This window comes from Cuculus canorus, chromosome Z, assembly GCF_017976375.1.
Source record: "Cuculus canorus isolate bCucCan1 chromosome Z, bCucCan1.pri, whole genome shotgun sequence".
NCBI lineage: Eukaryota > Metazoa > Chordata > Aves > Cuculiformes > Cuculidae > Cuculus > Cuculus canorus.
The window spans coordinates 62398587-62417575 of NC_071441.1; the positions used below are offsets into that span (position 1 = coordinate 62398587).

Consider the following 18989-nt stretch of genomic DNA (forward strand, 5'->3'; position numbering starts at 1 on the left):
TGTGTGTATGGCATCAAACTGTATTGCATTTGCGAGCTCCAACAACTGTCATGATATAAATAACCGTGGAACATGTTCTTGTAGTTGCTTTTGCCCTGGATGAAACAGAAAGCGTGAAACAAAGAACTATAGCATATAATTACATGGCATGATTTCAATCTGGTGTTGCGTGGTAGCAGTTTGTATACCAAGGAAGGGAGCTTTCAGGCTGTTTTTTGACTTAATTCTTTTCTGCGATCTGAAGGAAATGTCAGTGATGCTGTCATATTAGAAGTATGTATCATGAATATATCTTTTTAAATACATGCAAATACCAGTTAAAATTTTTGTGGTGTTAATGCATTCCTTACATAGTACTTCTTCAATAGAAAGAAATAGTAATTTATGAAAAGCTTCAGAAAATTTCAGCTTCATTCTACAGGTTTTACGCTGTATACTTGAAAACAAAAGGAGATAAATATAATACCTCAAAGCAAAAGTAAAATAACCTCTCTCAGAATAAATGTAATACATAGGCTGTGAAACAATAGATATTGTATTACAAACTCGGAAGCAGTGAAAGCCTGCATTGCACCCTTATCATACTCAGATTTAAGTACCACATTTCACGGGAGAGAGAGATTTCTGCATTCCTACAAGTGCTTAAAACTATTTTAGACACAATTAGCATTTTTTAATCCAAATGAGATTACTGAGGAATGAGCTCACCTGTTTTGTTCCTTTTAGAGCTCAGAACAGACACACAGGGGTTATAAAATCACAGAGCACTCACTGTTTTCAGAAGTCAGTACTCCCTCCTCTAAGTAATCTTGGTTTTGCTTTGACATTTTGCAGTCACCTCTCATTGTGTGAAAGTTTTCTAGGGTGGAGTTGTGTTAATTTAGATAACAAATTGTCTGCTCTTGTGCTCTTACAGGCTACTTATTCCATCCTCAACATGTACAGAATTCTTTAATATATAGCTCTCCATCTCACTATCTCCAAAGCTAGCATTTTTTAGAATGTTTTATGCTTTTATGACAGTGAAAAGAGAGATCCAAACTGTGCAAGTAGTGCATTATCCATACATAAATGCAATACATACCAGCTGATTAAAGTCCCATTTCATGTTAACTTTTCAAGTTACAGACCGTTTTAGGCATAATCGGAATAAAATGCATGAAAACAATACGATTAAACAGAAATGAGATGTCTGTGTCAGAGATCTAGATGAGTCAATCTGAGGATTTTTTTTATTCCACAGTAACTTGCCTGCTGCTGATGAAGAGGCTTAAAAGATTGCTGGGGTCATAAATAATAGTGTTTGCAGCTCTATAAATCAGAGCAATGCTCAACAATTTGGCATTTCATGTAATCTCTCCCACAGATTAGTAGAAGTCAAGAATAATAGGACAGGTGAAAGGCAAAATATATCACAGGAAAGAAGGAAAAAAAAAGAAGTAAGCTTATAGGAAATTAGAAAGAAATAATTATTTCTAAGCAGACATTGTAATACTATATCAGATATGCATGGGGAAAGCATTACCAGTGGTGCCAATAGTGGGGGTGAAATGAAAAGAAAGAAGCTAACACCTTAATGAAGAAGGAACAACAGAAGAAATAAGACCACAGTACACAGGAAAGTCAGAACTGCTAGATATTTCAGTCTACTTCAGAGGATTGTAAATTTAATGAAACAAGATATAGGAAATGGATAAAGGGCTTTAGGACTTTGAGAATAAGAATACAAATGCCATGGTTTTGTAGTTCAGCTGCTGCAGCTCCATCTACATGTGGGCACTTGAATTTCTTGACAAGAACACTGACTTAAGGCTGTTAAACCAGAAGACTCTTGAAGCAGCTCTGCATCTCTCCCTTTAAAAATTACAAGAATGGTTGGTTTTATTTTCCTGGCCAAATTAGGGTATCCTTTAAGATAATCTGTCTGTGAATGGATTAGGTAGCCACTCTTGTTGTTTCTTGAATAGGCTCAAAACTGAATGGGTTGAACTAGTATTTTTTGTTGTATACCACATTTGGAGTCCATATGGAGCAGTTGTCTTCTGCACAACACTTTGTACCCCACATATTTAGCAATCTCTTCCTCATGCAGTTGGAGCAGATGAGGAAGCTAAGTGGTAGTTTGAGCAGGATACTCACTAGCTGTAGCTGATAGGTTACTTCAGGGAATCACTGAAACTCTTAACAGGTTAATCATTTAGCTGTGATTGTTGGGTTGAGTGCTAGATTGCTTTGAGAAAATTCCATTAATATAATTATACTTATGCAATCAAATCTTTTAATCCATAGCGAACTGCAAGACTTGTATTTAATTTCAAATAAGATACAGTCCCTTGAGCTATCTCGTCGACAGAAAGAATCATAGATTAACTGAGGCTGCAGGGAACTTTTAGAGGACATTGGGCACAACGTTCCACTTCAGGCAGAGCCAGCTTTGAAGTTGGATCCAAATTAAATTTAGAAGAGATTGCCTAGCCTTTTTCCAGTCAAGTGGACAGTGTCTTCAAGAGTGGTTGTCCCACAACTTCTCTAGCAATGCATTCCCATATTTGACCACCCTTGCTATGTAGGTGATCATTCCTAATGAGAATTCCCCTTGGTGCAGCTTTGCTTGCAATTAGTCTTCAGGGTGAGCAAACCCAAAACTCAGCCTGTCCTGTGCATCATGTGCTTCAACTTCCTAACCATCTTTGTGGCTGGACCTGCTTCAGTTTGTCAGCTCCTTTTTAGGAGACATACCAGAGAGCCCCAAACCGGACACAGTACTCCACATATGGGAAAATACTATTATACTTTGTTTGTAAATTCCACCAGTCTTTTCCATCTTATGGAATTGATTGTTGTAATGGAGACTTAGTTTCCCCATCTTCCTTCCATTTATCTGCTGATGGCAGCATTTGCTACATTACAGTCTTTCTTAGATTCTCAAGTTACTTTCTTTGAGGAATTTGCGAACTATGCACTGTCATAGATGAGGCAGAGCGAGGACAGAACCAAAGTCACTAAATCTCTGGAGAATCAAAATAAGTGTCTGGCTAAGAACGGCCTTGCACCTACATTTGGAAAGGCTGTATTCTTTGTCAGTATTATTTCCAAGTATAGCAACATGCTAAGTGAATGGCTTCTAAGAATAATGAGCATTTTGTAACACGTGTCAGGGATAATGTAAGGAAAATGTAACACTCAAGTACTAATTGTAATTTATAATTTTTATACCAAAACAAACACAATTTATCATCAGTAATGATTTATCATTTGGTCAAATCTTCTGTTAAATGTTACACTTTCATAACGGTTCTTAAATACTGCATTTTGAGAAGAAAATTGCTTCCCCTCCCCCCTCATTCCTCAGACATTTGGAGTCTATATGAACACATTTAGGTAATAAAACTGTATTGCAGGTGTTATTTCAACCTTCTGGACTGATATTTTTGTTACAATTAGATTACAAAATGTGGTGAGTGGATACCATTTCACAAAGAGGTATGAAAGAGCTTGCTGATTTATATGCTGATTTGTGAAACAACTTCTGTTTTTCTTTTTCTGTACATGACTTTCAATAGAAGAAGTAGTAAACTAAAAATAGTTTCATATATTTCATAATAGCTTTAAAGCCAAAATAACTTTCCATATTTAAGGATTGATTTTTCATGTTTGCTTATTGGGCAGATAATTCATAGATCCAGTAGGATCCAGTAATAGAACTGTTAGTAGTAACAGTTGCTGTATGTGACTTCGTGAGAAATTTGAGTGCTTAAACTGAGTGTTTCTGCATTAATAAATAGCATCAGTCTGAACACTAGTTTTAGACATATTGACATTAACATTTATTTTGTACTGTGGGAAATCTGGAAGTTACATGCTTTCATGTTTTCTCTGTCTGCATCAGTAGATTTGCCAAGTTACTTGTGGTTTTTTTAATGTTAGGTGTACACTTCTGTGGATGCATCTCCTTCATGACTACACTTGGTGTAGGATTAGTGATGCAAATGCAACTGCCAGTGACTTGGTTCTTTTAACAGTAATGTCAGCAAAAGCACAACTCTTAAACCTGCTATCTGCTGGGCATAGTGTTGTTTTGAGCGAGGAGGAAACTATGAAACCTGTCCTTTGAGAGTTTCATTCTACGTTCATCCTTTCAAGATGTTTTCTCATAAATTTTGTTTTTCTTCATAAGATTCCCTGCCTCCGTTGAGATGTGGTTTGATTCAGATTCATCAGTAGATTTCCTGTCACAGTTATGTTTTGTGGTTCGTTTCTAGTGCTTGACTGGCTACCAGTGAGCAGAGAGCCTGTGCCATGGCATGGCAGATTCAGTCTGGGGAACCTGGGATCCAAAAGCTTCACGCACATCTGTTTCAGCAGAAGCAAAAAGATTTGAATACACGCTGTATAAATTATTTTCCCCTGCCTTTTGCAGAATTCAGTATTGATGTCTGTAACTATGCAGATTAGTAATGAAAGATCAGCAAGACTGGTTTGCATAGCAATAGGGCAACCTGCATTCAAGTTTGACATACAATACACAAATGTTGGGTTGTCTGCAGACAGTCCTGTTCTTGCTGGCAGTTTACGGTAATAAGAATAAATTGCAGTAAAGTAGGAGCTAGCATTTCATTTATTTAAAGCCTTTATACTTGAAAGGTTTGTAAATGGAAACCCAGGGACATATTCTGAGATGTATTTTACATATCTGTGAAGGTCAGTACTTACAGGTTTCTCTTAAGCATTTGTAGCTGACCAGTGATTTCAATGGACCTCTGAGAATGTGGTACCCTCAAGTCTTGATCACAAAATGTTTACTTTTCACTTTGTTCATGAATTAGTAAAGCACTTAATCAGTGCATGCAGAGACAAGTTTCCACTTAATTAAATTCACCAAGGTGTGTAGGAAACTTCGAAAAGTGCCGAAATGTTGTTGTTTTAAAACTTAAAGCTTTCATGAGATCTCTTTTTGCTTTTACTATATCTACTTTACCAAACTATCCTACAAGGATAGTTTTATTTAAGGAACGAAGAAAATTTTGGTTTGGTATTAGCAAAAGCAAGTAAATGACACCAGCAAATATTTCAGCTACTGATGCTAAGGGCTGTTTTTTCCCACTTGCAAAAGAGAAAATGAATGAATATTTCTGTTCACTTAAAAACAGTTATATTAAAAGTACTTACTGAGAAATAATGACTTAGGCTTTACTTCAGAAGCCAACAAAGGACGTGAAACAATCACCCATTAATTTGCAAAATATTGAATGCATCAGGAAGGGACGAGAATGAAGTTTGGCTTTTGTGGCTACATTTGTGATGAGATGTCTTCACCGAGCTCACAGACTTGTTCTCAGTGCTGGAGATAAGAGATTTAGAAGTCTGTGATGCAAGACATCACTGTCCTGGATGTATGTTTAAACTAACCTTCATTTGCAACAAACACTTCTTGTTATAATCAATTGAAAGAGAAGTAAATTGTGGATTTAGATGTTAATCAATTTGTTATGGCTTGTTAAGTATTCTGTGCAGTACAGGAGGAGAGGCTAGCAGTATCATCTTGAGGTGAAGAGAAACCGTTGATATTTGTATTTCAGTGCAAAAATGTAACCTAACTAATTGAAATTCAGATTGATTATGTTTATTTTCAGCACTTGAGGCTTTTCCTTTTCTGGGTTCAAGTTTGCTTTCCCTCTTTACTTTTTGGGTAATAATCCTGAAAATCTCAGGCTACAACACCCTTTCCTGGTGGTGCATGGCCCATCATAGCTGAGAGTGCTGTTCATCAGCTACTTAAAAATACCGTTTGATGCCAGAGTAAAGTTAAGAAGCTGGACATTTAAATTCTGCAGTAGTTAACTGCTGTGAAAAAACAGCATGCCTAATCTCCTACACCTTGCCTAGAGGACTGAACTACCAAATAGATGTAGGTTTTCTAGAATCAGAACAGTTGAGGCTGAAAGGGATGTCTGGAGACTGTCTGGTTTTAGTAAGTAAATATATTTGCAACATTTAAAAATAAATAGGATTGCTAGTGCTTTGCTAGATATCAAAGTTTTATATCCAAATAATACTGCTTCCTGACATAAAAGAAAATAGCAGCATCATACAGATGATGTTTAACCAGAAGATCTAATTTTACAGAAGAACTAGTTTCTAACAGTTTTAAAGATCTGTTGTTTGTTTTCCTATGCTTTATATTCTAATAGAATTTAATTACATTCATGAAAGCAAGGCTAAACTCTTAAGGTACATGGGGAAGTGGACCTCTCTTTTGACAGTCTTAGTTTGTACTTGAGAGTTTAGATGATGTTAAGACAAAGCCTTTAAAGGTGGGTTGTTTTTCCCGGTACATTTTCTGTATAGAACTACTTTGCGTACTTTTTCACCTGTCTGGAGCATTGATTTTGAACTGGAGATGCCAGATACAAAGCAAAACAAATGGAAACAAACAGGAAAGCCTCCAAAAGACTGTGCATTTTGGGAGCCCTTTCAGAACTGACAGCAAGGGAACGAAGGGGAGAAAACACCTTCAATCATTGATTTCATGGCTGGAGATTTGGATGGAAGTCCTGGTACTTGTAGTACGGATACAGAGGGAATATTGGGAGAAAAATTAGAACTGAGGGGCTGATTTATTTTGCTCATTGTGGAAAAGGAAAGTAGGGGAAATGCACATTAGCAGTGGAAAAGACCACTATGGCCAGCAAGTGTAGCCCTCCATGATCACAGACAGCATGGGTAATTGGTGCAGAAGAGTACAGAACACATGTATTCTATGTACAGCTACACATTTAATGCCAGAAAACTTATCCTTTGTGAAAAATTAAAAACTGCAGAAGAGCTGAAAGGTGACAATAGCATCCCAGTCCTAAATACAGCTGGTATTTGATAAGTAAAATTCTTAGATGGAATAATTTTACTGTTTTATAACCTGTTTTACTAACTAGACACGTGAGAACTGAGTGCCCTGGGAATCACTACTAATTTTTTTTTTTCTGTATCTGGCCTGTAGCTGTGGCAACCTTCAAGTGCCTCAGAAGTTTCTTTAGAAAAGGACAAGACAGAGATTAGATTATGTGTGTGTGAGTCAGGTGTCATTTAGTTTCTCAGGGCAACCAGTGGGAGATAAAAGAGAAATATATATATAAGCAAAGTGCAGGCTAGCAATTCAGCCTTCTCAACATGTTACAGTGAAATAGAGATACCGAGGGAGTCCCATCCTGTCTGCAAGAAACATACAGGGTGGTGTACGGATCTACATTGAGAAGAAAAGAGAACCAGAACTAGAAATACAGGGAAGACATTATTAACTGCTTTCAAAGCCATCATAAGATCACTCACAAACCCTTCTGTCATTTGAACTCTCTTGAAGCCTCTGGTGTGGCTTTCTTTACACTGTATTCAAAATATGCGTATGTTGACATTTTACATTTTGACAGCCAGGTTGCTACCTTGTCCTTGTAATTGAGCTCCCTGTTCCTCTCATGCCAGATTGCCATCTTGTCTGGACCTCTCAGTTCATTGTATTTTTGTCACATGTGTCTTAAACTTCCTCTTAATTTCCCCTCTACCTCCATGTCATATTTAAACAGCTGCACTGCGTTCAAAGTTCCCCAGGCTGCTGGTCTTGGGGCTTTTCTTTCTGGATTCAAGCTAGAAGCGTTTCTCTTATACTCTCTGTCTTGTGCCTACAGCTAAGGGCTTTTTTTGTGAATAGACATTCTGTTGGCCCAGATGGTTTTAAGAGCAAGTAGAGACCTCTTTTTAATCTTTAACTTTTGGCAAAATATTCAATTGTAGTGGCCAGATTATTTTACTGTAAGTGCCACTTGGGTTAGGGATCTTAGCACTGTTGTCTACATGCTTCAGTTTGGTACATGCTGCTAAGGCTGGACAGAAAAATACAAAACGTGTGTTGCATTTGCTTTATCATAAGGAACGACCTAAGATACACTTTATTCCCTATGAAGAGATTTCTGCAGTATTACTTCTGAGTGTGCGTGGACACCTGGTAGATACAGAGGAACTTGATGTAGCCCTGAAATGACCAACAGCTGAAATATACAGGCTGCATATTTAATACCACAGCACCTGTTGTTACATTCCAGTAAGGATAACAAATGGTGGCAATGGAGTGAAATACCAAATTAAGTTCATGACCCTATTCTGTGACTGTCCTTTTATCTGTTTAATATCCAATATATTTTAAAATAGGCTTCTCTTAAGAGCAGTCATCAGATGTTAATATGATTTTTTTTTCCTTATTAAAGCTGCACTTTTAATTAAAACACATGCAGAGGCTCTAGGAAAAAAGGGCTTTTAAGAAGGCTTTTTAAATTTCTAAATCAGCTACAGTGTACACATCATGTGATGCACAGGGTTGCTGTGGGAAGCGCAGGCATGTAAAACCAGAATAACTTGTTGGCACAAACCACTCTCATGGGACTGCAAAACTCTCCACATACATTCTTCTTGGAAATAGCATCTTTCCTTGCCACACTACCCAGCCTTGACCCCCAAGTACTTTTTTTTGGCAATTCTCACCTTTTGATTAAAAAAAAATATTTTGTTTTCTTCTGTTCATTGATTGGTTTTGGTTTTGCGGCTAGAAAATGGGTCATCTTATGTTGCTGGTCAAATTTTCGACATTTTAATACACTAAGGCTGAAATTAAATATCAAAATTGGGAAGCAGGTAACAATACCATAAGTGTTTTATAAACCTATTGACAATAACTTCTGCGATGTTTTATTAAGTAAAAAAAGGTGTTCCCAGTGGTGTTTGCCAGCTTTTCTTTTATCTTTCCCATGTTCCTGGTGCTGAATATACGCTCACTTTCAGAATGAATATGCAGATCAGACTTACTGTATATTTCAAAAAATACTTGATTAGCCAGATATTTTTCCAAAATTGCTTGATGATCTGGTGCTTCAGGGTGACTTGCAGCCTTAGAGCTGACTTCCAAATCCAGTAAGCCTGCTCATGCAATATTTGCCATGCATTAGTCTTGGCTTCAGATTGGGTATTTTTTCTTTTGAAGGTCTTCCAGTGTGAATGTTAAAATCAGTACACGTTGGTTGACTAATTAACATTCTCATAGTATATGCTCAATTGGTAAAGATTATGGTGAGTGAGAATTTACTACCATTTACTGTACCTATTAAGAGAACTGTAGGCAAAGGTTACTTACCTTTATGAACGAATGCTTTGTATGCATTGAAAATTTTCATTTAAACTATTTTCTAGTTAAATTGATATTCATATATAAATCTCCCTTTTTAAAAACAAGGTGCCAAATAAAACATTTGCTTTTCAAATAAGGGCCTTGTGTACTTGAATCAGAAAAAGCAGAGATGTATGTGGAAGAAATAAGTACTGTATAGGGCCCTTGTTTGGATTTTTTTCCCCTCCTTCTGCACTTAGCTGTTTGCCCTCTGGGTTTTCCACTGCCTGATGGTGCTTTCCCAAGCTATCTGACCTGTTGCTGTCCTTTCCTCAATAAACTCTGTGACTACCCTGGTCTCTTCTCACCGCTGCCATCAGGCAGCTTAGGAATTGCATTCCCAGTGTCTGAGGTTGGAGAACGAAGGCTGTCAGAGCGCTCTCTGGTCTTGCATGTTTTGTACAAGGTTCAGTTTTCATCAGCTTTTGAAAAGCCAACACGTGAACAGAACTTGTGAACGCAGAGACCAGCTGATGTGCTGAAGTGACCGTCTGGATGATTGCTGCATTTTTGAATGGTTTCTACACTGCAAGGACTTTATCTGTGCTTTATCTGTGCTTAAATTTAACACACCTTTTACCCAGGAAACTTCGAAGCACTTAGATAAGAATCAAAACACTGATTCTTCTGTTTAAAAAAAAACCAAACTCTCAAAAAACATTCTCTGAAACCATGACTCACCCCCTACTCGCATGGTTATTAAGAAGAAGGTATAAATCATGATGGCAGTTAGAAAAATCAACTTACATTACTCATATCTGAAGAATTCATAGTCTGTGGCCTACCACTCATTTTTTAATCTTATCGTCAGGTAATAAGTACATTGTGAAAATTGTTACAGTCCTGGTAACAGGTTTATGACGCTTATTTTGCCTGTTCTATACCTCAGGAGTTGTTCATTCACTGATGCTAGCTCTTGCAGTTTATCACTGTAGGAGCTTTACCTTAACTGAAGTCATGTGTTTATACATGAAGTCATTTATTTATACACCTCGTGTATTTATTTTTTTAATGTTCCTGGCCTTTATCATTCTTGAAAACAAGGGTAGCCCTTTAAAGACACAGAAAGCAGAAGGCAGAAGAAAAAGTGAAATTTCGTAATTTTTTTATTGCCTCAGCCTAGATATTGATATGTAGGCAATCTCATGATTTTGGAGTTGCATGTCTCATGGTCACATACACTTGAAGATCGTAGCACTGTCAATCCCACTTGATTTCAAGTTTCCTTCCTCCAAGGAAATGATGGTCTCTCACACCGGGAGTCTGACTGAACATACAATTCGTACAGCGTGCACAGACTTCTAGCCATAGCTCTCGCCTGCAGTTTGTAGATTAGCACATGCTCATCCACACAGGATGTCTGGCAGGAAACCAGTTGCCACATTTCTCAAAGCTGTGTGATAACAGTGTTTTAAACGCTGCATGGAGCCGCAGTCTGTGCTGCCTCTTTCCCCCTAATCCCATGAAGTGTTCTTTGTGCCTTGCCCCAAAAGCCCTGCCATTTTTGTACCTTGCACTCACCAGGTACTGCTGCACTACATGGTGTGTCAATCACTGAAATGACCACTGGGTCTCACACTGCAGTGTTGTTATTAATGGCTTCACAATCGCATTCTGTCTTCCTCATGGACTGTTGTATCAACATACGAGTATGTAGACTAGAAACGCAATTCACGTCAGAAAGCTCAGCTCTTAATTTGCCCATGGAATTTAACAAGCTTCACTGGAAGTTTTACTGGATGCTTTCTTTTCTGGTCCTTCTTTATTACAACAAGCTTGAAAATACTGAGTGACTCAAGTATTTAGTGTCAATGTACATGAGACTGAGCACGCTCAACTGCAAATTATGTTGAATCTACCATCAAATGTTACATCTTGTGGAAAAATATTCTGCGTTAAATTACAGCAGTGAAATCTGATTCAACTTTTTTTTTTTTTTTTTAGTTTAATTAGAGTTGAGAAATAGGGTATTTGGTAAGAGGCATTTGCCACAGTACAGAAGGGGTGTACTGGCTTCTATGTCAGGGAAAAGTCAGTGTTGCAGCCATAAGTAGTAGCCCTCTCCTACTTTTATGCCAGTTTCATGAGAACTTATTAACCCACAATTCTGAATTTTCACTGAAAGCTTATACTACAGTTTTAAGGAAAACATGTGTAAGTTAAAATATTTAGGAGAAAACACATCCAGAATGCTACATGTCCAATATTTATTGACTTTAGCACACAAAATTTTAATATTAAGCACACTCATGGCTGCAAAATTAAGAAGTTTCATAATTAATAAGCTCAAAACTCCCACAGTAAGCAGTCTCTAGCAACTTGTTTGCTCCTTTACATCATAAATTAGGAGCCTTTGCAGTTGTCTCCATTACCCCTATGATCCTGTGATTTTTGACGTAATGGAGGCAGGATTTCTTCTGAAAGCCTTTCCCCTTGGACTGCCCTCCTCAGCAGAGGGGGAGCTCCACTAAACAATCAGGAGATTAATAGGAGCTATAAAGAGCAGTCTTCAGAAAAAGTTCTCTGTGAAATGCTTAAAATCAGTGCTTGAATTCTGGGTCTGCTGTAGGCCACTAGAGGAATGGCATCATTTCCGTTAAAAGCGAAAGGATGGCACCTGTCAATAGAATAGGTGTGTTCAAAGATTTATACATCCTGACCTGCTACTGTAATCACTCTAAAAAGATGACTAATCATTCTAAAAGAATAAACCGTGGAAAATGAGACTCGTCTAAATGTGGATTTACAGGCTTGTTTTTAGGTACTGATATCTGAAATTGTCAGAGGTTTGATAAAGGGAATGCGTGGCTGCCCTCATGATGGGAACAAGGGGCTGATGAAGTGTGCGGCCAGTGGCTGCCCCTCACCAGCACCCTGTGACCTGTGAATCAAGCATCCCCGATACATGCGCATATCTGCATCTCCAGGTAACAGATTATTGTTTAAACCTCTTCTTGACATGTCCCCTGCCCTTTCGAGTCACAGGACCTTCTTCTCCCTCTTCTGCTAATTGTTCCAGTTGTCAGTTAGCAGTAACTGTTATTGGTGTTGCGCTGCTTGCTCAGCAGTGCAATTTCCTTTCAGCTCTCTTTTCAAGGAAGTGAAACCACTGTGATGTATTTTTGCGTTCTGAGGTGCCAAAGCGAAATGAAGCACTGCAGGCAGGGGAGAAAGGTAGCTGAGGGGAGCTGCTCCAACCGTGACGGGGGAAAACCCCATATTCATTCTGTGATAGCTTCTGACAGCATTTCAAAGCACGTGTGTTGCCTTTAGCAGTAAGTAAGCCTCAGGCCAGTCTTCACCTCTGGTGTTTTGCTGCCTCTCTTTCTGCTGTCAGCATTAACAATTTCAGTTCCATTTGATGAGCAAGTAAGTAATAATTTTACTGTTTTTTAAGGAAGTATGTATGTTTGGTCTGAAGATGCTCTATAATCTTACTGCTTAAACTGACTTTTATTTAAGCAATTGACTATGAAATACATTTTATGTCTCTCTGCCACTGGCAATGAGGAAAAATTCTTATTATGAAATACAGGCAGTTTTCAAGTTCCTTTTTAGACTGAATAAAATACTGAAGTATGAAATTTACATATTTAGCACTTAAATTAGAACCAATGTAATAACACAGGGAACCTGACTTCTCATGTATTGCAAAGTAGATAGGTGTGCTGGGTAGTCTCAAAACTTGGACATATTTAGAGAAATGCCATTAAAAGTTTAACACCTCTTGTAAGTAAGCAATTCCTCTTTTGCTTAGCAATCGTAATTACATGTCGAGCTTCACTTTGTCAAATGTTAAATTACATAACGTAAAGGTTTTTTTGCTGAAAACCTGTAAAGTTTTTAGAAATCTGCTATGTTTTCAGTTTCTTGAAATGGATACTTTGCAGGTTGTTTCATGTAAGTTGTTAGAACCATACTACATGAGTGTTTGTGTGACTTGCTGGAGGCAGGTTATATGGATTTCTCTTAAGTTGCAGTGGTGAATTCTGTGTGATATATTTAACATTTTACAAGAATACCTATAGTGTCCTGCAAAAGAAAAATTTAAAATACATATAAAGGGTATTGAGACGGTTTTTCTCTGCAAATTTATGGACTATACTTTGAAACAGTGACTGCTATTAGTACAAATATCTATATATCTTTGTGGACTACCAGAAAGAAGACATCATGTGCAATTAGTGAATTGGAAGGCATTAAGAAATAGAAGTTATGAAAGAACAATAAATATTCCTGTTCTGAAGGAAAAGAGCTATCACTCATTTTTAGAGCTTTGTAAAGCATTGGCTGTTGAATTCTACTATTTGACCATGTTTTGAAATACTTGGATTAGTTTTATTTGAATAGTAAAGTTGTGGGTTTATATTTAAAGGCACAAAAACTTAATCTAATGTTTTCAGTTCAGATTGACTGCTTAGCCTCTTTAACATTTTCCTTTATCTTTGTGGCTGAGAAAAGGTTCTATCTTGTGATCTTAACTGCTTTGGCTGAGGTAGATAATGAGTTTTGAGTGTCCTCACATAGCAAAGATAGTATAAAACGCACATACAGGTATGCACTGAAAGTCTAGGAACAAACTTGCTTGAAAGTTTCAGAGATGACAAAAAGGAGCTTGTAACTAAGTTTTTCAAAGGTACTATTGAAGAAAAAAATACAGATTTGTGTGTCATGTTATATAAGGGACATTTCCTTCTGTTTGCTGGAACCCTAGAGACACCCTGCATCTGAACACACCCTGCTGCCCAAATGCAAAGAGTTAAAAGGAAGCGTTTTCCAAAATCAGGGACTTACTGTTTGGCATCTGCAGAATTTATGTTTTCTTTAAAAGGAAAAAAAAAAAAATTCCAGCCTCTGTGTTTGCGGAGCAAACCTTCCATATGTGAAGTAAATGTAAACAGGTGAAGCTTTCCTTCAGCAAATATGGATTCACATGTGCTGTAGTGAGGATGGTGCTGCAAAGGGAACGTGCTGTAAATAATTGTCACTGTCAACAGAACATGAGAATTAACACTTCACAAAACAAGTTTCTGGAAGAAAGTTGGTAGAGAGTGTTAAGCATTTGGAGAAATTAGAAACCAGTCATTTGGTATATTCCTGCAAGCAAATGGAGTTTTGGAGGTGGAAATGTGTTCTAAGATCTACTAGGATCTAGGAAACAGAAGGATTCCTTTATAAGGTTACTCTAGAAAGTTTTATGGCAAACCCTAGACTGCTCATTTTTGGCCATTTCTATTTTAAGTATAGGACATGGAATCTATGTTTCCTTTATATTACATTATAATATATTCCAATAATTCCCTTTCCATATAATCTATACTTCCTTTCTTTCTGAAAACTACTTTCTTGAGATTGTACCTAGAGAATGTCAGTATTGTTTGCTGACAAAGGACTTTTTATTATGTTTTACATGTATATAAATACATATATTTATGTAATATATTACATGTGTGAGATCTGAATTTACTGATCATGAAAAAAAGCAGGAAGAAGTTTCACAATAGTCAGTTCACTGAATTGCTATTTCTCATTGAGTAGCAGTGGTAATTGTCATGACATTGGGATAGTCATGGTTTCAGATTTCATTATGAATATGAGAATCAGGTCAGACTTACTTACTACTCATCTGGTCACCTAGGGCAGGTTTATTGACTCCGTTTGAAATGCCATCAATCTATAAGTAGACAGATAGAGAGATATTTTAAACCATTTTTTATCAAGTCTTATCTCATTTTCTGTTTTCTGAAAAGTAAAGCAATCTAAAGGACTGCAAACCTAAAGACAACAGAGTTTCAGGGATTTAGGGATTGAAAAGATGGGGGTTTCTGCAACTACCTGCATAAATTTGCATTATTTTTATGGTAGCTATTAGGACTAACATGAATGGATCGACATGGAAATGTTCCTCAATTTACTGCCCATAGTATGTCTGCTATGAAGTACTGACCGCATGCTTTTTTTTCCCCCACAGTGGCCACAGATGTCTTCAACTCCAAAAGTCTGGCCATTCAGGCCCAAAAGAAGATCCTTGGAAAAATGGTGTCCAAATCAATAGCAACTACTTTGATCGATGATACAAGCAGTGATGTTTTAGATGAGCTCTACAGAGTGACAAAGGAATATACACAAAATAAAAAAGAAGCAGAGAAAATCATCAAAAATCTCATTAAGATAGTCCTCAAATTGGCCATTCTCTACAGGAACAACCAATTCAATCAGGATGAAATAGCATTGATGGAGAAGTTCAAGAAGAAGGTTCATCAGCTGGCTAAGACCGTGGTCAGTTTCCATCAGGTGGATTATACCTTTGACAGGAATTTTTTGTCCAAACTGTTAAACGATTGTAGGGAGCTACTTCATGAAATCATTCAGCGTCACCTAACTGCAAAGTCACATGGACGTGTCAACAATGTGTTTGATCACTTCTCTGATTGTGAATTTTTGGCTGCCTTGTACAATCCCTTTGGACCATATAAACTCCATTTGCAGAAACTTTGTGATGGTGTCAACAAAATGCTAGATGAGGGGAACATATAAGTACTTGTATTAAAGTTGACTGCCTATGCATTATTTGTAGATGGAACACTGTTGATTTATGAAGGATTAAGGGAGCATGCAGAAAGGTGTTTTTTCTACATTATGATAAATATTTCAAAAGTATCTTTATTAAATTGATTCCTTTCTATGAGCTATCTGTTGCTATTCACAGCCCATCTGGGAGAAAGACCGCACATGACTTCTTTTATTGTGCTTTGCTACAGAAACAGCTGGATAAAGACAATAACACAGAACAGCCCAATTAGAGGAAAAGTCTTGCAAGATAAGATACACAAAACAAAATAATAAACTGTCAGACAGCCCAAATCTTTCATACACTTACAAAGTTATTTCAATTATTAGAGCCCAGTAATGTTAGTAACAGACTATCATGGTAATAGTACACTCTATAGTTTCTTTGGCTTATTTGTAAAATATGTATTTGAATCATTTAGTCTTTTACGCTCCCTGCACAGATCACAGCTTCCTAGTGTTGCCCTTATGAAGCATTCAGTTTTAAATAATATCAGTGATGTTGTAGAGTGTTAATGGGCTTGTTCATCTCCAGCTCAGTGGTGAAAACTTCCTGTCTGCAAGGCTAAGTATATAGACCTGCACAGATGTTTGCTTCCTTTGAATATATGGGGATTATTTGAGGAATAAGCTACAGTAAAATAGCCTAGCAGGGGAAAAGTATTCCCTAGGAAACACCTGCGGTACATAATGTTATGTGATAAGGTAGAACACAGTGACTGACCTGTGCAATTCCTTAAGATATTTAGAATCCTGCTAAGAGGTCATAATTCTGTTTGAAAAGGTGTGAGTCATTTATACTTTATACAGTAGGCTGATGTGTATGATGATGTGAATTCAGAAAACTTAATCATCTGAAAATAAATTCCAAGCCAGTTTGCTTTGTGTACAATTAAACTAGAAATAGAAATTGGTTTTATTGTTGTGTTATATACTGTTTAACTAATGGAAAAATGGCATCTTGAATAAATTCTTTTCTTGTTTTCTCCCTTCCTACCTTTCATTCTTTTTCTCCCTCATCTGCTCTCTGACTTGGGGATAAAATAATGTGACTTTCTAGACACTGTATTGTACTTTAAAGCATGAATTTAATACATTTCAAACACCTGAAGACTTTTTTTTTTTTTTTGGAAGCATATAAAGAATTTCCTGTTTATTTAATTGTGAATGTTTTTGCTGTTTGCTGTGTCCTTTTGTTTTAATGAGTAAACCAAAGACTATTTGCACTCCAAACTTTTTATGCCTTTTTCTTCTCCTTTGTTGCATTTTTAATTATAAAGAACAAACCTGGCCTGTCTTGGCAATCACAGCCTCTGACATGTACTTTCAGCATTATTTTTGATTTTTTTTAAGAGAGAAAGTTCACTTTTATTCATGGTTTGTTTTTTTTTTGGTCACTAGGCTCTCACTAGTCCAAGAAAGGTGCCAGAGAAGTGTGTGTTCAAAATGTGAACTCATGATATACAAGCCACTAGTGTCTAGCAGAGACAGAAAATAAATGTATTACTAGGCTGGAATGACTAGGAACTGATGTCAGGATAGTGCACCAAAATTTGCTAGGATGTATATTATTAGCATGACATCCGATGGGATATAGTTTAGGATCCCTTCCCATGTTTCACTTAACAAGTAAACACATTGTACATTTGTCCATCAAAATTGTGCGGAAAAATGCAACAGCATGAGGAAAATCCTACAAATTCTAAAGACTACAGCCTTCTTCCGCTTAGAAATAGAAAGCTGTTTTCTTTCCTAGTTCTCTCTGAGGTGAGAATAAAAAGGAACTTGACTTTAGAAATTGAAACAGTTTGCTTTACAAATTCTATTTCTAAATCATGTTCTAGTTCTCCAAAACAGCATAGTATACGGAATGGTAACAGTTAGTGCAAGGATGTCAGGACAGTACCTGTTTTACAACCAGGAGCAATATATGTACGTGCTGTGTAAACACGGAAGATTTTCTTCAGCCAGACCAAGAATGTGTTAACTGATCAAATTTAAATTTTCTCCGTGACAAAAATGTCTTAAATGATCTTTTTACATTGTTGAGGAACACCTACTGACGTGTATGTAGTCCAGATAGATATATTTTCAGGAATACAGTACCTTCTTACTCAGTTGCATTATCTGGCCGTATACTTTCTAGAAAAAGTGAAAGTTGCTCAAAGAGATTTGATTACAAGCATAAAAACTTGACAATTAGGAGAAGTTATATTTAGCTCACAGTCTAGTTACATTCTTTGGAGATGCTGTAACAATAGTTCTTGTCTGGCATTCATTTTCAATTACAAAGAGACTTCTGTAATGACAAAAGAAAATAAATGTACTGGATTTCCAAAGACCTACCTTTATAGATAACAGAACATAGCAGTTAAGCTGTTAATTTATTATTTTCAATAGCATACAGAAATAACAGCTTTAATTATCAAAAATCTGAACTAAATTGATAGTATTTTTCCTTGCAAGACAGTGGGAACACATATGTTGTCATATTAAAGCATCAGCCTAAAGCATCAGCCCTTTAGCAAGAACTTGATGTGTTCTTTGTCTAGCTGAGCTTAAAAAAGGTTACAGAGGTACTGTTCAATTATGGGCAGCATAAAGCTACTACTCTGCTGTAAACTGATTGAACACTTTTAATAGAATAAAAATAATTAATGTATTAAAATCCAGTTGTAATGGATTCATTTTACAACAGGCTTTTAAACCTCAGTACCTTAGGTGTTTCATATTTTTAACATCCTTTTTATGTTTAGTTAATAAGTAGTGCCTAAATCATCCAAATATATGTTAGCGAAGTGGAATTTCAATTAATGCTATAGCCTTCTAGAGGCATTGAAAAAGTGTTAAGTCAGACCTTGGCTACCTTTTACAAAGTACATCAAACAACCATGATCTCAGCCATACAAAGAAAACAAGGCATAGGGAGGTTTTCAGGGTCATTTTGTCAGTGCCACTTTAAAAGCAATTCACTAGAAGTTTTGGCCACCCCTAGAGTCATTAAGGTTGGAAAAGACTGCTAAGACAATTCAAGTCCAACCGTCAGCCCAACACCTCCATGCCTACTAAACCGTGTCCCAAATGCCACATGTACACATCTTTCAGACACCTCCAGGATGGAGATTCCACCACTTCCTTGGGCAGCCTATTCCAGTGCCTCACCACACTTTCTGTAAAGAAATTATTTTTAATAGCCAATCTAAATCCCCTG

General features: G+C 36.9%; 1 protein-coding gene across 7 annotated transcripts in view; it reads left to right on the forward strand.

The window, feature by feature from the left end:
• Window positions 1-18401, forward strand: part of TNFAIP8 (TNF alpha induced protein 8) — a 70531-nt gene extending 52130 nt beyond the window's left edge. For 6 of the 7 annotated variants that reach the window (XM_054055121.1, XM_054055115.1, XM_054055114.1 and 3 more), the window contains one exon: window positions 15180-18401. In XM_054055121.1, the coding sequence (XP_053911096.1) occupies window positions 15245-15745 (501 nt within the window). In that variant the 5' untranslated portion in view covers window positions 15180-15244 and the 3' untranslated portion in view covers window positions 15746-18401. Of the gene's footprint in view, window positions 1-12237; window positions 12578-15179 lie in introns of those variants that run through there. The other variant, XM_054055118.1, reaches the window with a different exon arrangement.
• The last annotated feature ends 588 nt before the right edge of the window (window positions 18402-18989 follow it).